At 35.1% G+C, this 27,166-nt stretch overlaps 2 protein-coding genes across 3 annotated transcripts; one reads left to right on the top strand and one right to left on the bottom strand.

Moving 5' to 3' along the window:
* Positions 1-4,949: 4,949 nt before the first annotated feature.
* Positions 4,950-9,886, top strand: LOC132548512 (sulfotransferase 1A1-like). The gene is made up of 7 exons (XM_060212379.1): positions 4,950-4,974; positions 5,497-5,552; positions 6,124-6,324; positions 7,033-7,353; positions 7,852-7,955; positions 8,359-8,545; positions 8,779-9,886. The coding sequence occupies exons 2-7, from the start codon at positions 5,525-5,527 to the stop codon at positions 8,892-8,894; spliced, it is 957 nt and encodes a 318-aa protein (XP_060068362.1). The 5' UTR covers positions 4,950-4,974; positions 5,497-5,524; the 3' UTR covers positions 8,895-9,886.
* Positions 9,887-19,022: 9,136 nt separating this feature from the next.
* Positions 19,023-25,369, bottom strand: LOC132548500 (peptidase M20 domain-containing protein 2-like). Of its 2 annotated transcripts, none has more exons than XM_060212366.1 (6): positions 24,988-25,369; positions 22,330-22,478; positions 21,850-21,992; positions 21,425-21,579; positions 19,809-20,055; positions 19,023-19,618 (listed from the first exon to the last, which is right to left on the bottom strand). In XM_060212366.1, the coding sequence occupies exons 1-6, from the start codon at positions 25,351-25,353 to the stop codon at positions 19,482-19,484; spliced, it is 1,197 nt and encodes a 398-aa protein (XP_060068349.1). In that variant the 5' UTR covers positions 25,354-25,369; the 3' UTR covers positions 19,023-19,481. The 2 variants fall into 2 exon arrangements, with proteins under 2 accessions (XP_060068349.1, XP_060068348.1); XM_060212365.1 differs by lacking the exon at positions 22,330-22,478 and adding an exon at positions 22,839-22,987 and having other exon boundaries at positions 19,024-19,618.
* Between the last annotated feature and the right edge of the window lie 1,797 nt (positions 25,370-27,166).

Genomic DNA, 27,166 nt, shown 5'->3' with positions numbered 1-27,166 from the left:
CGTGCCCAACCCTCCTAATTTCATTTCCCCTCCAATGCCCCGCCCTTGTTCCCTCCTAACTACATTCCTCTTCCATGCACCACCTTTTAAGCCTCATACCTCCTCAATGCACCGCCCCTCCAATCTCATCCCCCATCCATGTCATTCCCTCCTAGCCTAATTTCCTCTCCTTAATCCATTCTTCTTACAGTCTTGTCATGAAAGACTGGGCGGATTTGGACCAATTTTGGTCAGAAGCTTCCTTAGTGAAAGAGGGATCAATATTTTAAAAACGGTGCGTCTCAGCCCCTAGGGCAGGTGTCGAGGGGCACAATAGGCGAAACAGGGTAAATACTTTAAAATCTTATATTTATAGGTGCTCAATTCTAGTCTGATGCATATTTGGGTGAAAAGGAATCAATTTTGTATAAATGTTGGGTCTTAGCCCCCTAGCGCAGGAGCAGAGGGACTCAATTTAAAAATGATATCCTCATCACGTAGCCATATATAGCATTGCTGGACATAAAGAGACACAGTCGTGATGTAAGCGTTGGCCCTTGTATCTGGCCCAACCCAAAGGTACTTAGTGTCCTTGTTATATCTTTAAAGCAGTTGAGATCCCCACCCTATAACCATACATGACAATGTTGGGGATCAAGAGCTAAACACTATCAAGATGTAAGATTGGCTGTAGGGTCTGGCCCCACACTTGTGGACTTTGTTTCTGGGTTATATCTTTGAAACAGTTGAGATACCCATCCCATAATCATATATAGCAATGATGGGCATCAAGAGATAAACATATTCGTGATGTAAAATTGACCCTTGGGTGTGGCACACCTCTAGGGACTTAATTCCTGGGTCATATATTTGACACGGTTGAGATCCCAAAGTCAAAAACCTTATGGTAAATATACTATAATAATTTACCAATTGGTCTTGCCCTACCAATAGGGTTAAGTGATTAAGCTGTAATTTAGAAATATTTGATATACCAAACAGATAGGCATGTAAACCCATTGCTGGGCTTTAAGATCTATGCTAGCGATACAGGCCCTATAAGCCTCTTGTTATTACATTATTTCTTAATTCCAGACAATTTTGGTATTTTGACATATACGCCAAAGCATATCAACTCTGTGGTGGATAAGCTCATGTTGGTGCGAAATTAGGCAAATATTTATGGAAAATGAAAAAGTCAATATTCACCTGCTGAAGTAAATTCAACTTGTGTAATGATTAGAAGTTAAAACCTTACTGTACAAATGTATCTATTTACATGACGGCATCGTCGATGAAGCAGAGAAGGCTTACTGGTCTTACTCTTCTTGTACTTCTAGTTAATATTATCCCTGATTTAACCCCGATTTGAAATATGAGTATCGTTTTGTTGGCAATTTCGTTCCATTATCTTCTTGTTTCGATTATTTTGTAATATAATGTGTGATGACATCGGATTTACTTGAAAATTATATATACCTGTCCAGTCCAAGTTTAAAATAATCATGGATGAATACTTCATTGACACAGAAAGGGTTATGACTGTTTTTTATTGGTCAAGAGAAATATCGGATTTTCAGTCAACTGCCACTTGCTTTTGTTTACCCGTTGTTGTCGCAGCGTTTATGTCTCTGAAATGTTTCATTGGGTACAGAAAACATTAGTTTATTGATTGAGTATATGGAAATAGTAGGTGTTATGGTGTCGCTCCTTTGTTTTGATTTCATACGATAATATAATACACTCTATCCCATAATATTTTACAACCAATATCCCACGTGGTAAAACTTGCAGCAGTGTGTTTTTGTTTAACACTTTCAATGCCTTTGATTAGTTGTATCTGACCACCAACAATTCTGATTGGTTAACCTCTGTCAATGACAGAGAAATCAGATCATTCTAGTGCTGTACAAAGAAGTCATCTCCATTTGTCCATGTTGTGATCGGGATGAAGTATAGTTTCCCTTTGATAATTTCAAAATGCATGCACGCTGATTATTAAGATTATGCTTTATCATGGGTCTCAAAGACAAAGACCATGGAAATCCTTTGACTGACTATTCAGCAAGGAAATATCGTACACAGATGAGAAGTTACTCTCAAATTAATGCATGATTCCTGTATTGAACCTAAGCAAATATAACTGGGTCCAGTAATTAGCTAGGCAGTGTATTGTCGCCAACATAACATTAAACTAAACAATTCCTGATCATTTAACTTACCTTAAATGCAAATTTATATCCCGAACACAAAAACAAGAAATTCCATTTTGGAAAACTTGTCTCTTGTCAATAAACAGATAAAATGACACATTGTCTAGTACGCTTGATATACACACGTTCGCAAATTCGTGATTATTCTATACAGTACATTTCTGGGCACACAAATGAGTACAGTATATCAATGCATTTCGGCGTTGAACTCCCGTCAACCGCACAACAATTCCACGTGTTGCCCTTCGGCCAGTGTAGCAGCCATGTCATCATTACATGTGTCAACATTACCGTGCCACGACATCCGCTCATCACTCCAGCTCAGTTTCCTGAAAACCTATTGAAACACGTCTCTCCTGTCTTGAATGAAAAAAAATCATCAAGTGAACATTTGATATCACCATCAACAATAATCACACAACTGCCATGAAACGACAGATGGAATTACGACAGTTATTAGTTTAGTATTCAGCTGTCAAAGCTTTGACGTTCGACCTCGCCATATCATGGCGTTCATTTCGCGGGGTGATTTAAACGAGTGTTCTACTAATAAAACACACAAACACAATTCTTTTCATAAGAATGTATCATTTTTCAAAATGTATTTTATGTATATTACAATTAACATTTATCGGTCATCATTACGAACTATATTTTGTCGTGTAGTAATGCTGCTCACAAAATTTGGTTGCCATGTTTGGGAAATTTGAACTCGGTACAATTTTGTTATTTAAAAGGTTTGGGATTAACAAGTTCCCCATCAAATAATGGTAGTTTATTATGTTTATTTAACTCTCGTTAGTAAAAAAAGATCAAATTTGAAATTGAACTAACGATAGTTAGATAAACATGATATGCAATCGTCACTCGCTGGTGAACCTCTATTTATTATGTCATGTACGGAGGTGACCTTGAGGGTAATGCCATGAAAAGATATTCAGAAGCAATGACAAAACGACAATACTTAGATGTGTAACGATCAAAACACTGCATATATCCTCCCCCAATTTCTGTGGATGCCTAATTACCAGTGATAATGTAGTGTTATGCTCTCCAATTTTACAAGAGTGAACCATAATATATCACTTCTAAATATACCGATATTATCAAAATATATATTATTTGTAAAATCTCATATTTTGTATTTAGAAAATATGAATATGAGTTATATCAAAAAGCCTTATCGTATTATGCCCAAAGGCTATAGACAGATTGCATGTTTACATGGCAGAAATACATGTTGCCCAAGGTAATTATGTCTAAAAAGTAGGTATAAATTATATCTATGTAATATCATTATTTCTAATATTTTTTACCAGCTGTCTGGCTTACTTGATCATTCATCTTTTAATGGATCACTCATCCTTGTAAAGTATATAAACCATTTCTGTAGCTTCATATTGAGTCGGTATCAAGAAACGAACCAGAGACCACCTTTTGTACGTTTCACACGCACATTAATGAACAGAATCACCACACTACAGTTTGTAAACTTCATCTTCCTTTTTGGAACATTTCGTTTTCTTCGGCAAGGTTCGAATATGTTTGTCTTGGTTTTAGTCAAAAGTTACCAGGTTTGTTGTGACCCTTAAATTGAATATGTTTTCTATTCAAATTATCAGATATAGGGAAATTACTATATTAATTGAATCACATGGTTAATGCACCTCCAAATTTATGAGATTTGGACATTTCTTTCGATCAATTTTGATTTTCCTCAGTCGCCTACTTAATTTCAAAGTTTAAGTCATTAGCACCAATGACAAGTCCTAGAAGGACGAAACAGTTGAAGGATGACTTTTAAATCATCATTTTACTCTTTTGCGTTTATCTTGAAGGAAATTCATGAAATCTAATAAAGGACATTTTTCATGTTTCTAATGTACCAAGGCCGCCGTAGCTCAGTCTGTAGAGCATAGGAACAATATCAGATGTATACTTTGTGTATGTAGGTGCGATCTTTTCTCGGGTCGGTTTGTTTTTCTCAAGAAATTGAGATCTTGGACAGGTCTTTGCTGAAATGCTTGGGGCCTTAAACAAGAAAGTCACTCCAACTGATCCGGACAGCATGCTGCGACAGGCTTGCCATATGTTCCAAAGACTCCTAAAGACAACAGCAAGGAAATACTATTGTGTCATAATAATCATAATCCAAACTTGAATTCAATAAAACTAGGGGAAACTATGAACAAAAGAAAGATTTACACGGAGACGCCTGAAAATGTAAAAGGAGACTAAGATTAATTTTTCGGAAGAGTAACCGTCTTTTGCTTCATCGACGACACCCTTCTTGTAAACCTTGGTCAATCCATGTAAGTAAAGTTCTCAAATCAGAGCAATGTATACAACAACGGTACCAACAAATTCTAAACACGTTCATATTCAATCTTTTCTTCAACACATAACTAAGTTAATAAGATTAAGCATTGTTACAGATGATTTGCCCACGTTGTGATAATGGTTAATACAATGTCATTGTATCGACATTTTAAATGTCGTTTCGTCTATGTCCATTATAATATACCACCATTCCCAAGCCTGTGTAACAGCTGATATCAAGAAAAATGCTTACGCTTAAGATATTCTAGAAAATACAAATTTTCTAACCAAATTCATTCATTAGTATAGTATATGAACATATATAAATGTAGATATGAGCTGAGGCTATTACACATGTATATACACATATGAATGAAATAACGTAAGAAACTAGCGCAAGTCTACAGCTTGTGTCGGGCATAACATCGGCGGTATTTGTGAACAGAAGCAGTAGGGCGGAGAGGTAAGTACACCCAGAACACGACACAGAAGCCGATTACAGTGGTAAGGTAGAAGTTTATATGTGTGATTCCGTATATTTAATATTTATCATTTCTTTGGTTTCGATCTGGTACATGTAACTGAAAGACGACAAACTCTTCGTTAACTTCTATAGATCTGTTACGGAAGCCATGCATGACCCTATTAAATGTGTAAGGTAGAAGTTTATATGTGTGATTCCGTATATTTAATATTTATTATTTCTTTGGTTTCGATCTGGTACATGTAACTGAAAGACGACAAACTCTTCGTTAACTTCTATAGATCTGTTACGGAAGCCATGCATGACCCTATTAAATGTGTATACGTGGTACATAGTACACATGTAAAATTACAAGGGTCAGTTTTTATCATCGGCTCCGTATGCGAGCTTGTTGCATTGTCTCCCTTTAAAATACACAAGGTCAAAAGTCAAAGGTTACGGCTTCTTTATCGTGATTTGATAGACAAATTCTACCCAGTAATCTATTGGCTTTGTTTCTAGGTATCACTGGGTACATGAACAAAGTGAGATGGCACACAAGGGTAATTATACACCAGGTAAATATAATCTTGCTCAGGTTTGATATCAATATGTTGTTTACGTTTACTGAAGATATGATGCAATAGAATAATTGTATACTTCTGCTTTATTGATATCAAGTATATTCTTCGTTTTGATAGTACTGACGTCCAAAGTGTAGCTTCATAACTTTAAGATAACCGCAGCATTAAAATCATTGTATTTCAACGAAATAATGACATGTAATTAATGTACAGGTAGGGTCTTACCTGACTTTCCAAAAATAATTGTATATCAACGAAATAATGATATGCAATTAATGTACAGGTAGGGTCTCAACTGACTTCCCATTATGAAAGGATAACAAGTTTCAGGAAAAGCATGAAGACATTCTGGTTATCACATTACTTAGATACGTTAACAAGCATGTGTGGAAAAACATTTAATTCAATTGTATTTATTGAGTTAATGCTTTTCTATATCTCTGTTTTAGGCTTCGAAGATACCAGCAAACAGTAGTTCAATCTAACATGATACAAACAAATCCCTAGTTTTTTTTATACAAATCATGTCGTTTTTATACTACTATTTCCGATGTTTTATTTATAGCTAAGTATGAGGAGTCGGAGTTGACTACGGTCACTACACACCTCGGAGAACAAAGGAAGATGTTAAAGCATGAAGGCATCAACTTTGATGTGAACTTGATGAACTCCGGATTCATCCCCGATGTCCGTGAAAACTTGAAGAAGATGAAAGATATGGAATGCAGAGATGATGACGTTTTTATTTGTGCGGCCATGAAAGCAGGTACTCTTCATAAAATATAACGTACATTTGAAAGGCGTACTGTACTTTTAGTAAATGTTTGACCAAAGGACCAAAGGTGACTGGGGCGGCAACTCTGCATTATTTTGACTTCCAGAGAATACTAAAGTGTTTTTTCCGAACAATACACCAAACCTCAGACTACTGTTATTTGACTTGACTGAAAATGAAATATGGAAAAAATATTTTTCCTTCTACCGAATCAAAAAAATAATCAAATATGACTTTTTCTAAACAGTTTACAATGTTACTTCAAGGCATTTTTAATGCGGAAACATACGCTTTTTAATTAAAATAATTCTGTGGTCTGATTAAGGCATTGTAATTCTGTGACTTGTCAGTTATGCTAAAAGTTTGAAGACTGAGGAAAATCAAAAGTGACCTAAAGCAAAATTGTGTCATTGTTCAAACGGATAAAATCGATGGCATACGGGTTACGACAAACATCGGTAGTAAAAGTCCACCAGGAGAGTCTAACACCTAATATAATAATCTTTCTATGTATTTATAATTGAATTCAGTGTTACATTGCATACCAGTAGCATGTAGTAACTGTGAACACGAACATGTACATATATCAAGATGTGATTTGGTTCTTAGATACAAATTTTCCTCTTGTTTCATTTTTTATAATAAAAAATACAACGAGAAAAATCGTAGCCAAATTCCTTCATATTATGCTTTGAATAGGAACACACTGGGTGTGGGAAATGACAACCATGCTTCTGAAGGGAAAAGCTGAATACGAACACGTATCTAAGGAGACACGAATGCTGGAATTTCATTGGCCAGAAGAGTTTGACGATCTACCATCCCCTAGAGCACTCAACACACATTATTATCTAAGGCTTCTTCCTGAACAGCTTCAAAATGGCTCCAAGGGACGAATCATCTTTATCACAAGGAATCCTAAAGATAGTGTTGTTTCCAATTTCCACCACAGAAGAAGCATGACTATAGGACAATTTAAGCATTCCTTCAGCGATTTTCTACAGATGTACCTTGATGATGGTATAGTATATTACTGATTAAAGGTTAAGTCTCGGCTATAACATTCACGTTTAGTTTGAACTATTGATCAAAACACACAAACGAATAACATCTTTTATTTCAAATTAGAATTAAATACAGTATCACCAATTAATGAATCAAATGCCCCATACTACAGTTTTGTCATTTTGGAACTCGTTAGTGATGTTAAGGGCCTACATTTTGAGGCCTAGGAGGCCAAAGTGATCGAAATAAATATCAAAACCAAGATTGGGAGGTGCACTTGCACCATACTGCTTGACATTAAATAATCTCAAAAGAACGTACATTATGAATTGTGCCATGTGGAATTAATTTATAACTCGGGGACTTAAGTCCGTCAGCAGTTTCTTCTTCAAGTGTCCTGCACACATCACGACGAATTTCGTTTTGCTTTCGTTTTAAAATGAGGGAAAGCAAATGATTAGTTTTATTAATGGTCAATTTTGGACTACATATATAATGGACATTTTTTCCCAGTTTTTACAGTCAACTGGTTCAGATATACGAACGAATGGAACGAAATAATAGCAAACAACCAAACATTACAAATTCATCTGATGTACTATGAAGATATTAAAAAGGTAAAGTCACCGAAAGATTGTACCAAAAGACATAAACGTGAATAGCACATTTTCATGAAAAATTAAAGTTAGGGACAGTAGAGCCAAACAATGAATGAAACTTAATCGTAAAGCTATTTCGTCCTTCTAGGACTCGTTAGTGATGCTATGGCCCTACATTTTGAGGCCTAGGAGGCTACTGAGCAACATCCAAATTGACCGAAAGAAACAGAAGTCAAAATCTAGATGGGGAGATAACCTAGCCCCATAATCTATGAAATATACCTGCAACAATCACTTGATTTGTTTTCAATCCATTGATATCAATATAACAAAATCAGTAGGAAATCTCTGAAACGATGACTGATCTCTTTGGTTTTGGTATTTTGATCTATGAATTAATTCTGTTATATCATTATTGTAGGATCCTATAGGAGAGACTCGACGTTTGGCAGACTTCCTTAAGGTAGACTATGACGAAAAGCTGATCAAAGAAGTGAGCCATAACTGTAATTTCCAAAATCTGAAGAAAGCAAACAAAGAGGTTAAGGCTGCCAAATCCGGAAATCCTAATCCAGAAATGGATGATTTTCAAAACATGTACAGGAAAGGTAAACACTTAACCCAGCATTAAACTATTGATTACATCCTCCATCATATTGAGTTTAAAATGGATATTATCAAAAATCGTTTTGCTGATCAACAGGACGTCTTAGTTAAACTAGGGTTATGGTTTGATTAAATGTTCATTCCTTCGGCATGATTTTGATACGTGTTCCTCCTATTCACAAATGTGTTCACTTAGGTTTTTACCTGAAATATAAAATAATTCCATTTTTTGCAGGTGAAGTTGGAGACTGGAAGAACTGGTTCACAGTCGCTGACAATGAGAAATTTGATGCTGCTCTTGCTGAACAGATGAAAGGATTAAAGTTTGAATACACATACAGTTTACCATAACCCGCAATGATTATTTTGAGTCTAAATTGTATTTTTTTAGATACGTTGTGCCATTGAGAACACATGATCATTTTGTAAGGTTGACGAGTAGAGGATTACAGAATACATTCTAAATTTGCAGAGCGGATTCAATGTATACTTGACTTTGGGAATAGCTGCATAGAGGGGTGGGAGAGGGAGTATGTAAATGTGAGAGTTTGTTACTATAGATAAATACCTTAAGTTAATAGTGCATGTAGACGATTGTATTTCATAATTACATATAGTGATATGAAATATGGATTCCCTACGTGTAAATCAATACTTCTACACCTAGTTGCGCTTATTGAGCAATAAATGCGATTAAAATCAAAATCGTGTTTTCTCTCAATGTGTAACGTTATCCTATCAGAAGAAACAATCGCTCATTATATCCAGACTGCTTTAAAATAAAGATATGAACAACTTCCGTGTGGCAATATTGTTTTAACTGTGTGCTTTTTACCCTTGGGGAGCACCTGTGTATATCATCTTGTCCTGTTCATTGGAATACGTGTATTTATTTTTTGTTTAACGATTTAGCCTATTTTCTGTTTTTTAGAGTTAAAATTTTTACTAAATTACTAAACAGGTTTTGTGTTTGCTTCCATTTTGTAGGATATTAGTTTGTGTTTTGAGGTGTGAAGAGAATTGAAATTAAAGTGCATAGAGACGGTAAAAAGGTAGACCTTGGTCAACTAGAGCTTAAAATAACAAATAAAAAGAATTGTATTGACTCGGCTACTTTGTTACGAAAGCTTATTTAAAAACACCCGTGTATGTTGTAGACAACAAGGAAGTTTTGTATGGTTGACATGATTAGGTTATAAATTGTGAGGACTTCTATGTTTGGTGACAGTTTTAGAAAGTATATTTATTTTATTATTGTTGTAAAAAGGTGAAACTATCTATTGCTAAATTATGAATAATAGACATTGACATTATTAAGGTATTATAGAAATTACTTTCTCAGATTATTGATCATGATTAAACTTGTAATAAATAATTGTTAGTTTAACTTAAACATGTTAAAATGGAGGCAGTCATATCAGTGTCCAATATCCAAGGCATTATCGATAAATAAATAGTTGTACAGATAAAGCGTGTGATAATATAACCCATATATCACCTCATGAGCTCGATATCATGTACACCAACATATCGCTACTTGTTAGATTCTATCAGAACCATTCTTGTTGGTCTTAACTGTGGAATGTAACAGTTTACAAAGGAGGGCTTAGTGCACCAAGAGAAACCCCTCATTATTTGTCAGACATGGCCCCATTTCTTCACACATCCGGTCGGGTAATCGGAACACTGAGCTACTCAACCTCTTATCTGAACGACCCTAACCTAAATAGTATACGAAGCAACTCTGTAATATTTCTAACAACAGATAATCATGTTATCTGTATAGACATAACATGTGTCATATAATTTTATATGGAAGGTGAACTATACCTGTAACATTTGTAGATATTTGACATTTTCTTTTAATTTTACACAAAATTGTGCAGAAAAAATAAATTGTCATTGTTCGCAATTTCTTCGTCCGTAAGATCTATGTATATCGTTTCTATAAATTAACACTTGTTATAATTTTACACTTATATACAATATTTTTAAAACAGTCAAAACTAAGACAGTGTTTTCAGGAAAGCGATGACAGAAATCTGCGGAGATTAGCGCAGTGTCCTGATAAGTAACACGGTTAGATAACAATGACGTCACATCTATACAAATAATTTTTTTTTTCGTCTTGTATAAATATCATTTCGCACATACTTACATGTAACATTGTTCATGCCACAAAAGGTTGGTGTTATTCGACTCTCAAGCCATCAAATAAGCATTCCAACTGTTGTATAAACATATATGTTACACCACGTGGCCGACAGGATGAACTTTGACCGAAATGGCGCTTCATGCACTCAAAGAAATTCTTGTTCGATTGATATCATGTAATTGTCATACATATTTCAATTATATAATGGACTTTAAATACTATATTTGTTAATTTCTTGTTATAAGTGGAAATAAATTATGTTTTTAAACATTCTGGAATTGTCATTTATGAATATTGATTATCGGCATTTTAGTTCAGAATATATTATTGCGCTGCAATCAAAGTTCGTAAACAAAGTCAATAGTTTCCGCATGTAGGTATTTTTTTGTTGTTAGTTATTCTTCAAAAGTTACAAGGAATACGAGCTTAAGCTATTGAAAAATCACTAACGAGAGTGAAATAGATACCATTAAGAACAGCCACGAGGATTGTGTAACTGAATCTGGGAGATATTTCTATATATTAACGTCTTTTAAATTGTTTGAGCTTTTGTGAACTCTCTTACTTGCTAAAAAAATCCATCAAATTATCTAATCTTGTAAGCACTAAGTATGATTTCTCGCGATCACACACAAAAAAACTTCGGTGAAAAAAGGCCTAAAAAATTACACTTAAGTAATTCTATATATCATTTGAAAACTTATTATGAGAGAAATTCACAAAATGACCTGGCGACAAGGAACCCATCAGGAAACTATCAGCTGTCTTTGGTTTCTCCTAGGTAATCAGTTTTCTGATCCAAAGATATTTCAAAATGACATTCATATGGATGAAACTAGTTGAAATAAAACATATCGCTTTATAGAGCCATTGCTGATTTTATCGAGTTCGAAAAAGATGGATTGCTTCATTTAGACATAATGTTTGGAAAAATTAGTTTGTAATTGGATCTCATTACATTCAAGTGTCTGTCATATAACAGATAACAAGGCTCTACATTAACGTCAATATACCGGTAGGAGAGTTAGGATATAAGCAATGTTAGATTATTGTGTTCATTACTCATCTCATATCTGTAAAGAGTCATGCTATATTTTTTAAGCAGAATCTAAATCTAATACATGAGTATCTATATCTGTAGTTCGCCCATACAATATCATAGTATTAGAAATTATGTGACGTAGTTTATTTATACCTTACGGCTTTCTATCAATTTCTTTCAATAATTGTTTACCATTTTTAGGCATGAAAATATATACTCAGGCCTGTTGAAAAGAATCGTTATGCCTTTCTCAGTGTACTGGTAAACTTATTAATGGTGATGCAAGATCCTGCTTTCATCATATCTTGATGTTAACGAAACGAAAAACAATTTTCTGCAACAGACAAACAAAAAGTGAAGATTTCCCTCAAATAAACTTTTATCTATAGGCATTTATAAATCTATATTCTTAACGTTTTATACACTATGTCATTTGTGTACTTTTCAAACCTTTGACAGGCAGACATTTATAGCATCAACATAACCCCATGGCCAAACATGACGTCATTGCGACGTCCGTATTGTCAAATCCGTGTTGATCGATGAGAATGATTTTTCAACTTCCACCTCCTCCTGTTGGAGTTCCTAACACTGCCAGCTATAACAGGTAAAAAGTCAATAAATCAAATTGAATAGAAAAGTAGGCTAATGTAAGCGTGATAGAAGGCATCCTTCTCGGATGGAGACTTCTCCAACGAGGACGTGCTCCGAGTGTTATGTTTGGTCCCCTTAATATTTTAAAATATCCTAATCAATGAAAGTCATTTATCAGTGATTACGATATAACATGTTGCCGCAACGTTTTCATAACCCACATCTGAATTATCGGGGACAGAATATAAAAAATGAAGTCTTTACATGAACACCTCTATATTCGTTTAATGGGAAGAGAACGAGTTGTTCTTAATGCGCAGGTATTCCTAGCTTGTTGGTCGAGCTCCAGAGTTGCAAAATCTTCCAAACGAAAGCTGGAGTAATGAAAACAAAACTTTAAGTCATCAAACACGTTAAAAGTATTTTAAAAGGAACTGTATCCCCAACAACACCAAAAGTCTGTAAGAGCACCTAACTGACTCCTATATAACCTTAATTTCTTAGGCGAATTTTATTGCACTTAAACGAAAGATGTCATATTGTAAATGTTCGTGATTTCAGAGGTTGTATTTGAACAGTTCCAGTGAAGATTTAGTCCAATGTCAGTAACGTATTAATCGTTGTTTTGCCTTCTATGTATGTGATATAATATATGTATTTTTCTTTTGATAAAGGTTATATTGCATCAAAAATTTGGCAATTCCTTACTGTCGTTATTACCTCATTGATCATATAATATATTGGCTAACCTGTAGAAGTAGGTTTGCTATCTAATGTAGATTCATAATGCATATTTTGTTATACTTTACATTTCTGCATATCGAAAGCTCGAAAAGGGGGCCCCGAGAAATTTTAAAATTTACTTTATTGCCGAAAATTTAGTCTAGCTAAAATTACAGTAATGTACTGCTCTTTAAACGTTTTCCCTTTCCATTGCTGCCTTCCTCCGCTTCTCGCTTTTTTTTCTAGTAGAATCGAGTTGATCTTTCTTTGCTTTCAACACAAAACATTCCTGTTACCAATAAATGTTCTAAGAAAAACAATACAATGATTATTCACATCACGGTTTAGTTTACGGACGAGACAGTCTCAGATAGATCGACCAATTTCACAGTCAACTCACTAACTCAACTGTAAGAAATCTATAATCTCAGCAACAAACATAAAGCCTTCGTCTACACCTTACTCTGTAGCAAAATGGTCACTTTGTACACATTTTACATTACATTTTAACATACCAACTTCGGTAGTGAATTTACATAATAAGCTATCGCCAGATAGTTCAACTGCAGATCTATCATGCAGGTGATATATAAACATAATCAGTGACTTTGATTTCATAACCGAGAAGGTTGAAAGTAACAAATGCTTATTGTCATAGGATATTTACAACGAGATTAAATACACTAATAATGCACTGATAAGTCATCTACCACACAAGGAAAAAAAATTAACATGGTTCGTCAGAAACAAAATTCCTCGGGAAGTTTTACTGGTGCTTCGGCGACATTCTGTCATTCGGATCTCCGAGAGTTACTTTCTTTCGTTTCATTCTACCAAATGGTTCATGTATCATAAAAGAGTGGTTTAAACATACACGAGGCAGATTAGGAATGTTGAAGACTAAATTAATGGTCATATTGGTGCGTGTTAAAATATCTACAATAGTTTAAAATGTTAAATCCCTTTAAGGAGCAGATTTTACAAATCAGAACGTAAGCAGAGAAAGCAGCGAGAGTAGAAAGAGAACAACTTATTTGAGCGTGTACATAACATATAATCTTTATATTTATCAATATATGTACTACATGTAACATAAATTAACACGCGCGTGAATTTAGTATCTCACTGATATACCTTGCCAATAGGTTTCCCGAATGTTTCCAAAACACCGGCCGCCATGCCTACTTCGGCTATTAGGATATGTCTGCATGAATCTTCTGATCCTAAAGCACAGGGACTCAAGAAAAAGTTTTTTTTTCATTTCAGTTACAGTTAGTGTTACTGTTTATTGTTGCATGTTGTTGATGTTCAAGTTGCAATGTTGAAATAATATTGCTACATTCACCTTGTTTTAGTTACTATAGTAACAGTTATCATTTATACTATGACTAAAACTCAAGTGCCACTGCACTTAAGTCTTTATTTTGTTCAATTATTCATCATCATGTAAATTCAGCCAAAATTAATCTTAATTAAAATGGAAACCATGTGATTGTAGCAGTATAAATATTTCAATGATATATTATTTGTCTTACTTTTTTAAAGAAATTAGTGTTTTGCAAAAGTTATATTGCTTTTGCTGTTCTTTTTTCCTGTTGTTTACAATTCCATTGAATGCATTGTTCATTGTTCATTTTTTGCTTGCGCATTTTATCACTGGGTAATTTTACTTGATAAATTGACTTAAACCGTGTCCAAGATGACTCAGGATTTTGATAGAGATTCATATTATCCTGTCATGTGTGTCTCCTTATTTCTTGATGTTGTAGTATGAAGTATGCAGCCAGTAACATTTGACTTCCCCTTTATTTCAGATTGGAACTCTGAAGTTTATCTCGCTGACATACATTCTCATGGACGTCATCCCAATCGTCTCCAAACTGAATATCTTTTTCCAGAAGGAGTTTACAGACATTGCTATGGTCAAGGTAAGTTTTCTGCTGTATTTGAATTTGACAAGTTTAGGCTCACAGTGTTGACCTTAATCGTCTCTTCCTTATCATTATAATCAAGATCAATAGTGTTAACAGTTATTGGTCAGATCCAGCAAATAACTAATTCATATTATTAAGTAGGTTTGTTTGCAAATTTTTTTATTGTATATTCTGTGCAGGTACAGATTGACCATACTTTGAAAGACCTGGGCCAGTTGAGGGAATATGAAGGGACATTCCAGCAGCAACTGAAGAAGGACATCCAGGGCCATACTCTGCATTATAAGGAGCTCACCATCACGAGATGCCCAGAGAAGGAATATCATTTTTGTGAAACAGAAATTTATCTCAAATCTTATTGCTAACATAAAGAAAAGGTTTGTTAATAATTATGCATGTTGATCAAAGCATAACAGTTGTGTACACTGTTGAATTAAAACAAAACTTTGTATTGTTTGATAATTTATCCCGATGTTGTTGTTCACATCATTGTGTCGATGTCTGCCTCTGCTAGGGGAGAGTGCCTCCAGTTTATGTTGATGGCTGCATCTGCAGAGTGAATGTGCTTCCATGTTGATTCGTATATGGACTTTCCCTTTTGATTGCGCTTTGGTACTTTAACTTAATGAGAAAGTTACAATCTGAAAATCATATAATTAACATGAATATCAATATTATATTTGATTGCAGGTTTCCAGACACAGAACTTATCTCAGCATTTGGAATACTCTCTATGAGGCCCATTGGATTGCTCTCAGGTGAGGAGTTGGAGAGTTGGGGAAATGAGCAATTAGATGTCATTCTAGACCATTTTGGACAATCACAGACACACACCTGGACTGAGGAGAAAGAAAAGAAAACCAAATGCTCTCAACCTCTTGTAGACTCATAGGCAGCAAGGAGAGAGTGGAAGAAATTAAAAGAGTGTCAAAGTTCAGATGTACCCAAGAGACTCCATAGTTACTTTGTGGAGACTAATCAATCAGTACCACAATGATATGGCTTCCAACATCATAAAACTTGCCTATATGGCCATGATATGCCCGGTTGATACGGCAGGTTGTCAAAGTGGGTTTTCTGTACAAAATCAAATCCTTTCTCCACAAAGAAACAGGCTTACACCTGAAACGCAGGAAATGCTGTTGAGAGTGAAAATAAATAGGTCAGAATGTGACAGTTTTGATTATGAGAAGGCTCTTTCTGCATGGAAAAGCAGCACTGTCAGGAAAATGTTTAGCTGTGACTAACTGTGTAGCTGTGACTATGCTCAAATGCTGCTATAGGCTTTTTCACGAGAAAAAAGCCCTTTCTTGCCTGTATACTGCTATGTACAACATGTAACAAACTTGATGTACATTACTACTGTGACTGTCTTGTGCATAAAAATAATTGTTTATCGTTTGACTGTGGCCTAAATGTTTTTGTTCTTTCGGACAAAATGACCTTAGAAAAGTTCAGTCTTTAGGACATCTGTCCTAAAGAAAGCTGGGCCAATCTGAATCACTGTGACCTATTTCCGTAAATGCGTCGTACTCATACAACACCACCACATGCGGACCTGTTCTCTCGTCACCGAATGTGATTCGGAAGCCTGTGTTGAGTTTATACTTCCTGTCTACGTGAAAGCCTTGCTTCTCCATGAAATCTGTCAATATGGTGTGCGCATGGTGCACGCTGAAGTTTAACTCGGGGTTCTTCTACGATTCCTGACCATTTAGTTTTGAGGTCACCTTGTCGATTTCTTCACAAGCAACTCTTAAAGCCAGACCACGTTCGTGTGTTGCGGCGTGACTGATGCTTTAAACCCGTAGTGGTTATGTATGGAGTCCTAAACAGGCGGATCTCCTTATACATGTACAGAAAATCAGAAAGTATATAATCATGAATACATGTAGATATTTTTTGTTTGTTTGTTTGGGTTTTTTTCTTCTGCTGTTCTTCTTAAACGTGGCACAATACTCAATAACACTCAACTTCGGTTTAAAGTTTTGCTCCGCTGTAAGTCGTAATGAGTGTTGGCAAATTCCCTTTTGGGAGACTATGATAAACGATGGACAGCTGATTTAGGAAGTGAGCCCTCACTGTAATTTAAGAAACCGCAGGGTAGCAAACAGAGATGTGAAGACCGCCAAAACAGGAAAGCCTAATATAGATATCTACGGGAACGGTATATGTTTTACGCAGTATTTAAGTATTGTCAACAACCTTAAGATGTACCGCCATCATACTGTGTTCAAAATGAATCGTTTTACAAGAGGTCTAAGATAACCTAAGTCTATGATTAAAGGGTCATATTCATCACTTTGATTACTGTTCTTTCGGTTCAAAGACTTGTTATCTAAAATGCCAACATCAGAAATAAAAGTAAGTGATGTGATATATATAAATGTCATGATACAAATGTTTTGCAGGTAAAGTTTGAGGACTGGAAGAACTGATTCTGTGTGGCTGACAAGGATTAGTTTGATGTTGCTCATGCTGAACGGATGAAACTTTGATTGCACATACAGTTTACCATAACTAATATTGATCATACTGTTCTATATGTTATTATTCAAGACACGTTTTCCATTTGTAATACATTATATCTGAGCTAGTTTAGGATCATTTCAATACACGTTCTGAATTTGCATAGACGTCGCAATGTGTGTTCGCCTGAATAAATACTTGTGTAGACGGATGGTGAGGAAGTTTGTTAATAGGAGAATTTGTCATTATTTTTCAACTTCGATAAAACATGCATTTTTTCACATGTAGGTGTTTACAGATCATAGTGGGCTCGAAATCATAGAGCCTATTATCTCGATTTTCGTGAGATAAATTGACTGAAAAACTCATATCATAAGGTTTCATAATATGAAGGTTGATGAAAATTATCGGAAGTTTGACGGTGGTCAAGGTGATCTAACTGAGAAATATTATATTTCATTGTTTCTTTATGAAGCTTGACGTGTTTGATGCTCCTTTGTTTAAATTTTGGTTTCGTTGAGGTATTCATTGTTCTCATTTGCAAACGTGACACTATTTGGATTAATAAAGTTTTATATTGCGAATGAAGCAGAGAAAACGATTAATCTTCCTTAACTCCTGGTCGTACTCTACTTGAGCTACTTCTGGAGCCTACGCGGAAATCTTTCTTTTGTTCATATTTTGCACTGGTTTTGTTGAATTTGAGTTTGGATTTTGATTATGTTTAAATAATGATATTTTCATGTTGAAATTCTAAACCCGAAGGTTGTGGTTTACATCTTTCCATCCCACAGAGGTGATAAAATTTGCTGGTTTGATAATCCACGGCCGCATATTCTGAAGTAAAACAGGCCACTTTGTACAGTTACGACACGATTCAGTTGCCAATAGTGAAGACGCGACCCTCATGTGATTTGTGATGGTCTTAGCAAGTGCGTGTGAATTATACTATCTGTTGATAAAAGAGTATATATTTATCTTTTCTTTAGCAAAAACATAAATGTACCTGTGAGCCGTCGGTAGTTTCAAGAGTCTCACGGGTAGGAACAGTCAGTTTTCTATGGTTCCACATGGTTTCCTACCACATCTAAACGCAATGGATTTCAATTAGCTTGTGTCATTTGTACTAACATATCATCGGTTTTAAAAGCCATTTGGTTGAATGTATTATCAAATTATTGCAATCAATCTTGTTGGCCCTTATTTCAGAATGTAATAAACACTAATACAGGAGGATGTTTCCAGAGAATGTAAGGAGTCCTGATACAGGATGGCATAGTCTATTCAGAGAAATCCTCATTGGTGGTCAGACATAACTTCATTAATTCAGATCGGTAATCGAACACCATCGCGATATCACCAAGGCTAACCAACCTCGTATCCGAACAACTCTAACCGACCAAGTAAACGGAACAACTCTGATATTTCTGACACTGTTTTCCTGTATTACGTAATCATGTTATCCATATAAATTCGAATTCTAAATGGCGTAATTTTAGATGGATTTTGGAAATTTAAAAAAATCCTAAACAAATTGTTTGTAATTCTTTCTTTAGTTTTTATTTGTATATTTATTATGTTTTATATCAACAATTGTAACATTCTGAAATACAATTCACAAGATATTTGTAATATTTAAAAAGAAAACATTTTTATACTTTCACATTATCAAAAAAGTGAACTTAAACTGGGAGATGTTTTATTTAAATTACCTCTTAAAGCACCAATCAAATTATTCAGGCTTATAAGCACTTCGAATTATTTCCTGCGATCACAAAAAAAATCACATATTTGAAAAATGTAGCTGTTGATGAATTGTTGATTCTGCATTACATAAAATATAGCACGTTTGTTTCCAGCGCTTATCTATCAATTTCAAATTCCTAAGTGTATCACCGCTTGTTAAATATCTTTAATCATTTTAATCATCCTTATTCTATCTGACTAGATATATTTTCAAAACTGTTCAGTTATATAAGGACTTTTCTTCTTAATGTCCATATCCACAGGGGGTTTCGTCTTTATGCTTTCCTTTGTGGTTCGTTATCGAATTCAGTTTTGATTCTGTGTAAAAGATCGTTGTTTGTAAAAACGTCAATGGCTGTCATTGCCATTGCCTTCCCTTGTAGTATGGTGTACGGTTGGGCGGCAGGGGCACCTTGCAAGAAAGAAAAAGAACCCTGTTTATTTATGTATATTTTTCTTCAATTGATTTTTAATTAAAGTTTTCTTTGCAGAATGCCATCATGAATACATTTGAATTCCGTATTACATGTTGCAAAAACGCAAACAATTGAAGGAGAGAAAAATCACAAAGTGAACTAAACAGGATTGGATTTTAGCAATACCTGTAGCTTCCGTAAAGCCTCTGGTGTGGTTGACCTCGTCTGTTCCTATGTAGAAGAAGGGATGAATGCTGGGAACAACATAAGATACGTTGCCCATGTCTGTGGATCCCAATGGAGCGCTATCTGTGGACATACCGTGTTCCTTAAAGTCCAGCCCCAGTTCCCTTGCATTTGCCTCGAATGAAGAAGCCAAAGCTTCGTTGCTGATCACATTCAAATATGGCATTTCTGAAAAGTTGTATTCCACCTGTTTAGGGATACAATTACAGAAAATATCAATGGATGTATTAACTACTTGTAAATATAAAATACACGACATATTAAACAATACTGAGACATAATATACCAGAAATAGTTTCCAGGATCCATCTTGGTTTAACATCTCGCTTCAGCCAAAGTTTAGTATTCATTTTCTTAGTGTTAGCTTATTAGTAATTCACATTCGGATATCTTTGAAAATTCTTCTACTCATTTCTTAGTTGTAAAACCACAGCAAACGACAAGAGGCACATATGGCCTGTATCGCTCGACTGAGTAAGTTTGCTGAAATTGGTTTATTTTAACTAAGGGAAAAGTACTTAAAACACTTGTATTTGTATTTTTCCCCGTAATATACTCGACCTTCCTCTGAAAGGGGGTTAGATGCAGTGGTTTGTAAATAATCAAGTTATCTTCATCAAGAATGTCTTCATTTCCAACATAATGTATTAAAAGAATTTGTTCTCTGTCCATTGTTTTGCCTCGGTACTCCGGTACCAATGGACTGAAACTCAGTGTTCATACAAAATTTATTCCTTTTCTCAAGCATGTCTCACACCAAATTGGGACAGAGTCCAGGCATTCCTATATAAGAACAAGATAGGTTTTTAAGAAATTGATAGTTTTCCCTATTGGGCGCCGCCTATCTGGCCCCAGGGGACCGAGACCCACCGTTAATATAAAGTGATTTCCCTTCACCCAAGCATGCTTCATAACAATTTGGACAATATCGTGCAATTACTGAAGAACAAGACAGATTTCAAAGAGTTGATAGATTTTCCCTATTGGGCCCAAACCCACGTGGCCGAGACCTTTTATACAAAATCGGTTTCCCTTTCTCCAAGGATACAGAATATGAAGCTAATCATAATACAGGGTAAGTATTTCGTAAGCATGTTGAACTTTGGAAGGGGAAGAAACATTCAGCTTTCTAATCCGAAATTTATTTTAGATTTGAATTATTTGATACTGCATGTTTCTATAGGATTCTCATACTTATATATCATACCAATACACTGAAATGGATGGATACTTCCATCTCACACAAGGACAACCATCTAAGGTCAAATAAGAGAACACTCACACTACATATAAGACCAATGGATGGATACTTCCATATCTTCCAACAATAACGGATAAGGACCCTTTGATGGATGTATGACGTCATAGTAATGCCGAATTGAACCTGAAATCCTTTCTATAGCTACCCTTCTTCACGCAATTAGACCTGTATACACATCAACATTTAACCAAATATGTCAGAAGTTGCGATTCAGTCAAAAGCCAAACTATACACAATAAGTTCATAACAATCAGGTAGATATAGTGTATACATTATGAAAGCTATATCGAACTACCTTACATCCTGTAGCTGTCGCTGCACTTTCAAAACAATTCATGATCTTTTCCCTTAGCATGTGAAGCTCGGCCTTGTTCGGTGCCCGAATGTAGTATTCTAGAGCAGCTTCTTCTGGTATAATATTTGGCCTCAGTCCACCTTTAGTGATTATTCCTTCAGGAAAAAATATACATCCATAGATAGTTTCATTTGTATGTAATTTAATTCTAAGACTAAAGTACAAATTAATAACTTATAATGATTATTATATTATATTATGAAAATACTAAGTCGTTGCTTATGAAATACACTTAAGAATATTGCATAACAACTGATACCTTGCCTATACCGTTCAAATATGTGTTTCGTTACTTCATAAAAACGGTTGGCACATTTGGAATAAGGTACTTTTAGTGTCAATTTCTGGTAGATTTAAGTAATCACCATGGACTCTCCATGTCGGTTTCATCTGCTGGCGCATACAAGACACGGTCTGATAGCACGTTACTGCAGCGTCCAGTGCGTTAACCCCCTCCCAGGGAAAGGCAGCGGCGTGACTGGCCTTTCCCTTGTAAGTTACTGTTACCCTGGAAACAAATAATGTTATAAGACTTATAAAAAAACCATAACTCTTAAATATGCAATTTTGATGTCAAACATGTTTGCAAATGAAATGAGCACGTCAATCATACAAAGGGATATATCTATATATCTATTTATTCATAGTGTTGAAATAAGATAAAAAGTTTTAACACTGATTACATAAGGTAGGATGCTCTGATTATAGTAGGTAATGTTTTCACTTTATTAAATGAGTGTTTAATGGGTAATGAGGAATATATGGTGAAATATATAAATACAGGTGCATAAATGAACACTATATCATCCATGGAAACAATGAATGGGTTTGTTTATCAAACTGACCAATCCACTGCCAGCATGTTTGCAAGAACAGAGTCATTCGGCGCTGGATGTGACATCATAGCTACGTCAAATTTCTGAAATGCTCCTTTTTGTAGCAAATCTAGTTTACCACCTCTGTTTTCCTCGTCCGGTGTCCCCATTATCGTTATCTGCCAAGAATATCTCTGTTATAAATGATTACTGGATCTGTGTTTAGCTGATACATAGGAAACATGCTAGGTTTGGAAATAGAAAGTCAGCGTCAAAAGCTCTTTAAGATGTATATTGTAATTGCAGGACGAATAGGAAGGTAAATTAGACGTTGCAGATGTCAACTGTAAATGCAAACTGAATTTTCTGATGAGATCAGCAAAGCTGTGGTTACAGGGTTGCATACTTATCACATGCTGATTATTTCAGAAGCCGATGAGATGAAATCTAAAATTTGAACTTTCTTTCAACTACAATTTGCGCTTTAAAGATATATTCTAGATTTATATTCTTAACTATATATTTTTTTATTTGCAAACCTCTGACGAGCAAGCATTCGTGGCTTCAGAATATCCCCAGGAACCGGATGTGACATCATTGAGACGTCAAAATTCTCAAATCCGTGTTTGTCGATGAGAAGGATTTTTCCACCCCCACCTTCTTCAGCTGGAGTTCCTAACACCGTCAGCTACAGCAGGTACAAAAGATCAACAAACCTCAACGGATAGAATACTAGTGTCCACTAAAAACAATAAGCGCCATGTGAATAGTTCGGCGTGATAGAGGACATTCAGTATAGACTATTCCGATTAGATCAGGCTATATGTTCTAGATTTCCCAGTATTTGTTATATAAAATCTTTATCAGTAGAATAATTTAGCATGACACCGGCATGCAAACGCACTGTCTTCATAACCCATAATTGAATGGACAGAACAAGTTCTTCTGAACGTGCAGTTATCATCTGCTTGAAAGACCGAGTTGCGAAGTTACGAAAGCTTCCAAAGAGATCTGAATTAATGACAACGAAACTTTCAGCCATACTATACATTAACTGTTTCTCAACATGGAAGTGTAACGCAAATTCAGATCATAATGGTAATCAGCAATTTTTTTATAATATAAATATTTATAACGCAGTTTGATCCAAATCGGCGTGTTACTGGGATAGCGGTTCTTGTCAACATCAAGAAGTCCTCACATTTGAACACGAGTACCCACGTAAACATGACAGTTGACATCTAAAACGTGTGATCAGTGAGAGGAATTTATGTGAGTTTGTTTCCGCGTAACAATGATAATGTCAGGTAATTAACATACATATCTACTGAAATTAACATATTCCCTGGCCGAACACCATCACATTTAAACGGATGTGACATCATCGCGACGTCATAATCGCTGAATGTACCACTTTTTAGAAGATGTCCCTTTCCATTGCCGCCTTCCTCCGCTGGTGTACCCAATACACTCAACTAGTAAATAAAATAAACTTAGGGTTGTTCTACTGGAGTTATCAACATGATATTAGATAAGGATGTAAGATATAAAACTTATAATTCTAAAAATTATTCATTTATTTTATGCTATCATGTTTACATGACATAGGTTTTCACAGAACATATTTATACTCTTCTTAAGATAATCTATTATCACAGATCTTTTATTAGATTATCAAATTTATATTACAATTTAAAGGTAAAGTCTATAAGTTAACATTGGCATACTCCAACAACATGTTCGGTCACAATAACATTCGATAGTCGTTAATTGGTATTGATTTCCAATCACTACTAAAGGTAAGTACGACGTTGGTTACAATTTAATTAGTAACAAGACTTGATTTAAAAAAACGTCATTCATGTGCTTCATAGGTTATATATTTCCTTCAAAAGGAAAATAGAGTAAACCCACATGACTGATATGCAAATTATCTGTTATTTTTTCTGATATAACACTGATACCTCGTCAAATGTCTTTGACATTTATTGCAAATATTGAAAAATACTCGCATGAGACTTGGTATCCTCATGCAGATCTATCAGTCTCATTCGCGAGGATGATTTTCCAAATGTTCTGGCGATGAATCTAGATTTATTTACTTTGAGAAAAGATTGAAAACTATAGATATCAGTATCTATCTGATGTCTTCGTTGGTGATAAATTGTTAATCGATCTGGGCCTAATATCCGTGTGCTGATTTAACATGTGATATATGGATAAGTTACTGCTATACTTGCTTGTTTCATGTAATTATACATATTCGATTCGGCGTGTATTTGTTTCTGTGGTCGGTGTTACTAATATTTTTCCCGGATATTGTGATTACGTGATTTTTATGTTCATAGTTATTGATAGAACAGCAATATAATGCTTTTGTAACATTGATAACACACAAGCAAGTGGAACATCAATTCGGAACGAATATAGAGCGTTCAGGTCAGGTATGGTGTGCAACGGGCCAATGTAGGGATATTTCACTGCTGACAACGTAGCTATAATCAGTGCGTGTTCAAATGATGTTCACAAGCGTGTCAAGTCAAAAGCTTATACCAAGTATAGAATTGTAAAACAAAAATCCTACTTTCGAATAGAATACCAATCATTTGATGTTGTTAAGGACATATTATCGATGTAAATCAATACACGCTTGAGAATAAACTACTTTGTAAAAAAGATCAACTATACCTTGCCAATGGGTTGCTCGGATGCTTCCATGGCGGTCTTGATCCCGACACCGGCCGCCACGCCTAGTTCAGCTATCAGGTTGTGCCCGCAGGCATGACCAATCTCTGGAAGTGCATCATACTCACACAATACAGCCACATGCGGACCTGCACTCTCGTCACCGAATGTGGCTCGGAAAGCTGTGTCGAGTTTATACTTCCTATCAACTGTAAATCCTTGATTCTCCAGGAAATCCGTCAATATGGTGTGAGCATGGTGCTCGTTGAAGTTTAACTCGGGGTTCTTCCACAATTCTTGACTGATGTCGTTTAGTTCCGAGGATACCTTGTCAATTGCTTCACAGGCAACCTTCTTTAACTCGGCCATGTTGATGTGTCGACGTGTTTTAACCCACTTGCGATTATATCAGCTCAGCTGTATGTTTACTACACACACACGAGGTGGAACTAAGTATGGAGTCCCAAGCGGACAATTCCCCCGATACATGTATAGGAAAACAAAAGTTATCTAATCAGGAACACTTCTAAGTTAAACTTTTTAAAAGTTATTCTAATATCAGAGATACCTGTTTATAAAAAAAATTAAAAAACATCATATATCTTGGGAAGACAATGCATTTACGATATAAAGACCGCTATTGTTAATTTTGTATGATATAGTTTTTTGGTCAACTTTACATAATATATCACGTCAATGTGTACAGTGGTGACGCATGGTGTTGACAGAAAACATCAAGCAGAGCAAAGAAAATAGTTATTTTGATTGATTTTGAATTTGATATTAAACATGATTTGGTAATGGAGTTCTTCCATACATAAAATATGAAAGTAATTAATGTAAAGACTCGCGCCTGGTAACAGCCATCCGTGCATTGTGTATATATTGCCGTGCGAACCCCACCTGAAATAATAATTGTTAACCTCAGTACATCTATTATAAAGTACTTAAGCATGTTATGGTGTTGTATTCTTAAAAGTTAAACAAATCTCGGTTCGTCGATATCCAGTGCCCATTATGGATTTAACAGATAATGAAATAAAAGATGACACCTCAGTGAACAGAATAATTGACACAGGGAAGCAAGCTTTGCACGAAGAAATAAAGATGACATGATTATATTATGTCATTGTGTCAATGGACAATATTTCTAGTGAATTCAACCCCTCTATTATTAACCGCTCGTAGCCTATCTAATGGTAAGCACCCACAGCTTCCGGTTACATTCTCAATCACCTGGATGTTTGATGGAATATATTCTTCCATTTATACGTTATGATTATTTTATACCATGACCAGATTTCCCCACATGGACCTGGGATGCTACTTATCTTGATAGTTTTTCATCCTATGTTGTTCTATTTCCATTTGTACTCTTTTTTTCTATGTATATAAGCAGATATACATGTCCATCACCTGTTAGATATTTACAAACGCATTATCATCTTTACAATTGGTATCTCCATGTCACTCGATGCTCTACGTTGATAATATATCATTTTAGTGCATTTCTTCTGATTTTTGACAATGGTTAAATGTATTGAGCCTTCCTGTACCAGTGGAGTATTGAGTAACTTGGTAAATCATTTCGGTATTATTTATGATTCTCTGACATTATGTTCATTAAACACTGAGTATTTATTGCTGATATATATTTTATTAATATTATGTGGCGATATTCACCATAACCCTTGTCCTGATAATAATACTAGCTCTATCTTTCAAAATATTCTATTTGTCACATAAACGTATGTTCATTGAGAAACAAGACCCATCGTCTTGATGCAGAATTCTCTGACTATAATATTTTATGCGTTAGTGAAACTCATCTCAATGATTCTATTCCTGACAATGATATATCACTTGAAAACTATGGTAATCTCTTCAGAAAAGATCGAAATAACTGTGGTGATGGTGGTGTTCTTATCTACTCTAAAATCAATCTTAATATCAAGCGAAGAACTGATCTTAAGTCTGATGAATCAGAATTACTTTGGGTTGAGGTATCCACTCATAATAAGCCTACTTTAATTGGTTGTATCTACAGATCTCCAAATTCTCTTGTTAATTACTGGCAAACACTTGAAAATAATTTGAATGATGTGTTTGATTTACAAAGAGAAGTAATTCTGGTTGGAGATATTAATCAAGATATGCTAAACCTTAGTCCAAACTCTCATTT

This window comes from Ylistrum balloti, unplaced genomic scaffold (assembly GCF_031769215.1).
Source record: "Ylistrum balloti isolate Yb309-2 unplaced genomic scaffold, AGI_CSIRO_Ybal_v1 Utg370016, whole genome shotgun sequence".
NCBI lineage: Eukaryota > Metazoa > Mollusca > Bivalvia > Pectinida > Pectinidae > Ylistrum > Ylistrum balloti.
This window is presented reverse-complemented; position numbering and strand designations above follow the sequence as displayed.

Bases quoted from the DNA above. Each gene is read 5' to 3' on its own strand.
- LOC132548512 (XM_060212379.1), top strand. From the start codon at position 5,525: ATGGCACACAAGGGTAATTATACACCAG. The intron at 5,553-6,123 runs GTAAATATAATC...TTTTATTTATAG, and splicing joins CAAGGGTAATTATACACCAG to CTAAGTATGAGGAGTCGGAG. The intron at 8,546-8,778 runs GTAAACACTTAA...CATTTTTTGCAG, and splicing joins TCAAAACATGTACAGGAAAG to GTGAAGTTGGAGACTGGAAG.
- LOC132548500 (XM_060212366.1), bottom strand. From the start codon at position 25,353: ATGGCCGAGTTAAAGAAGGTTGCCTGTGAAGCAATTGACAAGGTATCC. The intron at 22,479-24,987 runs GTATAGTTGATC...TATTCTTGGCAG, and splicing joins CCGAGCAACCCATTGGCAAG to ATAACGATAATGGGGACACC. The intron at 21,580-21,849 runs GTGATTACTTAA...TTTTTCCTGAAG, and splicing joins ACCGACATGGAGAGTCCATG to GAATAATCACTAAAGGTGGA.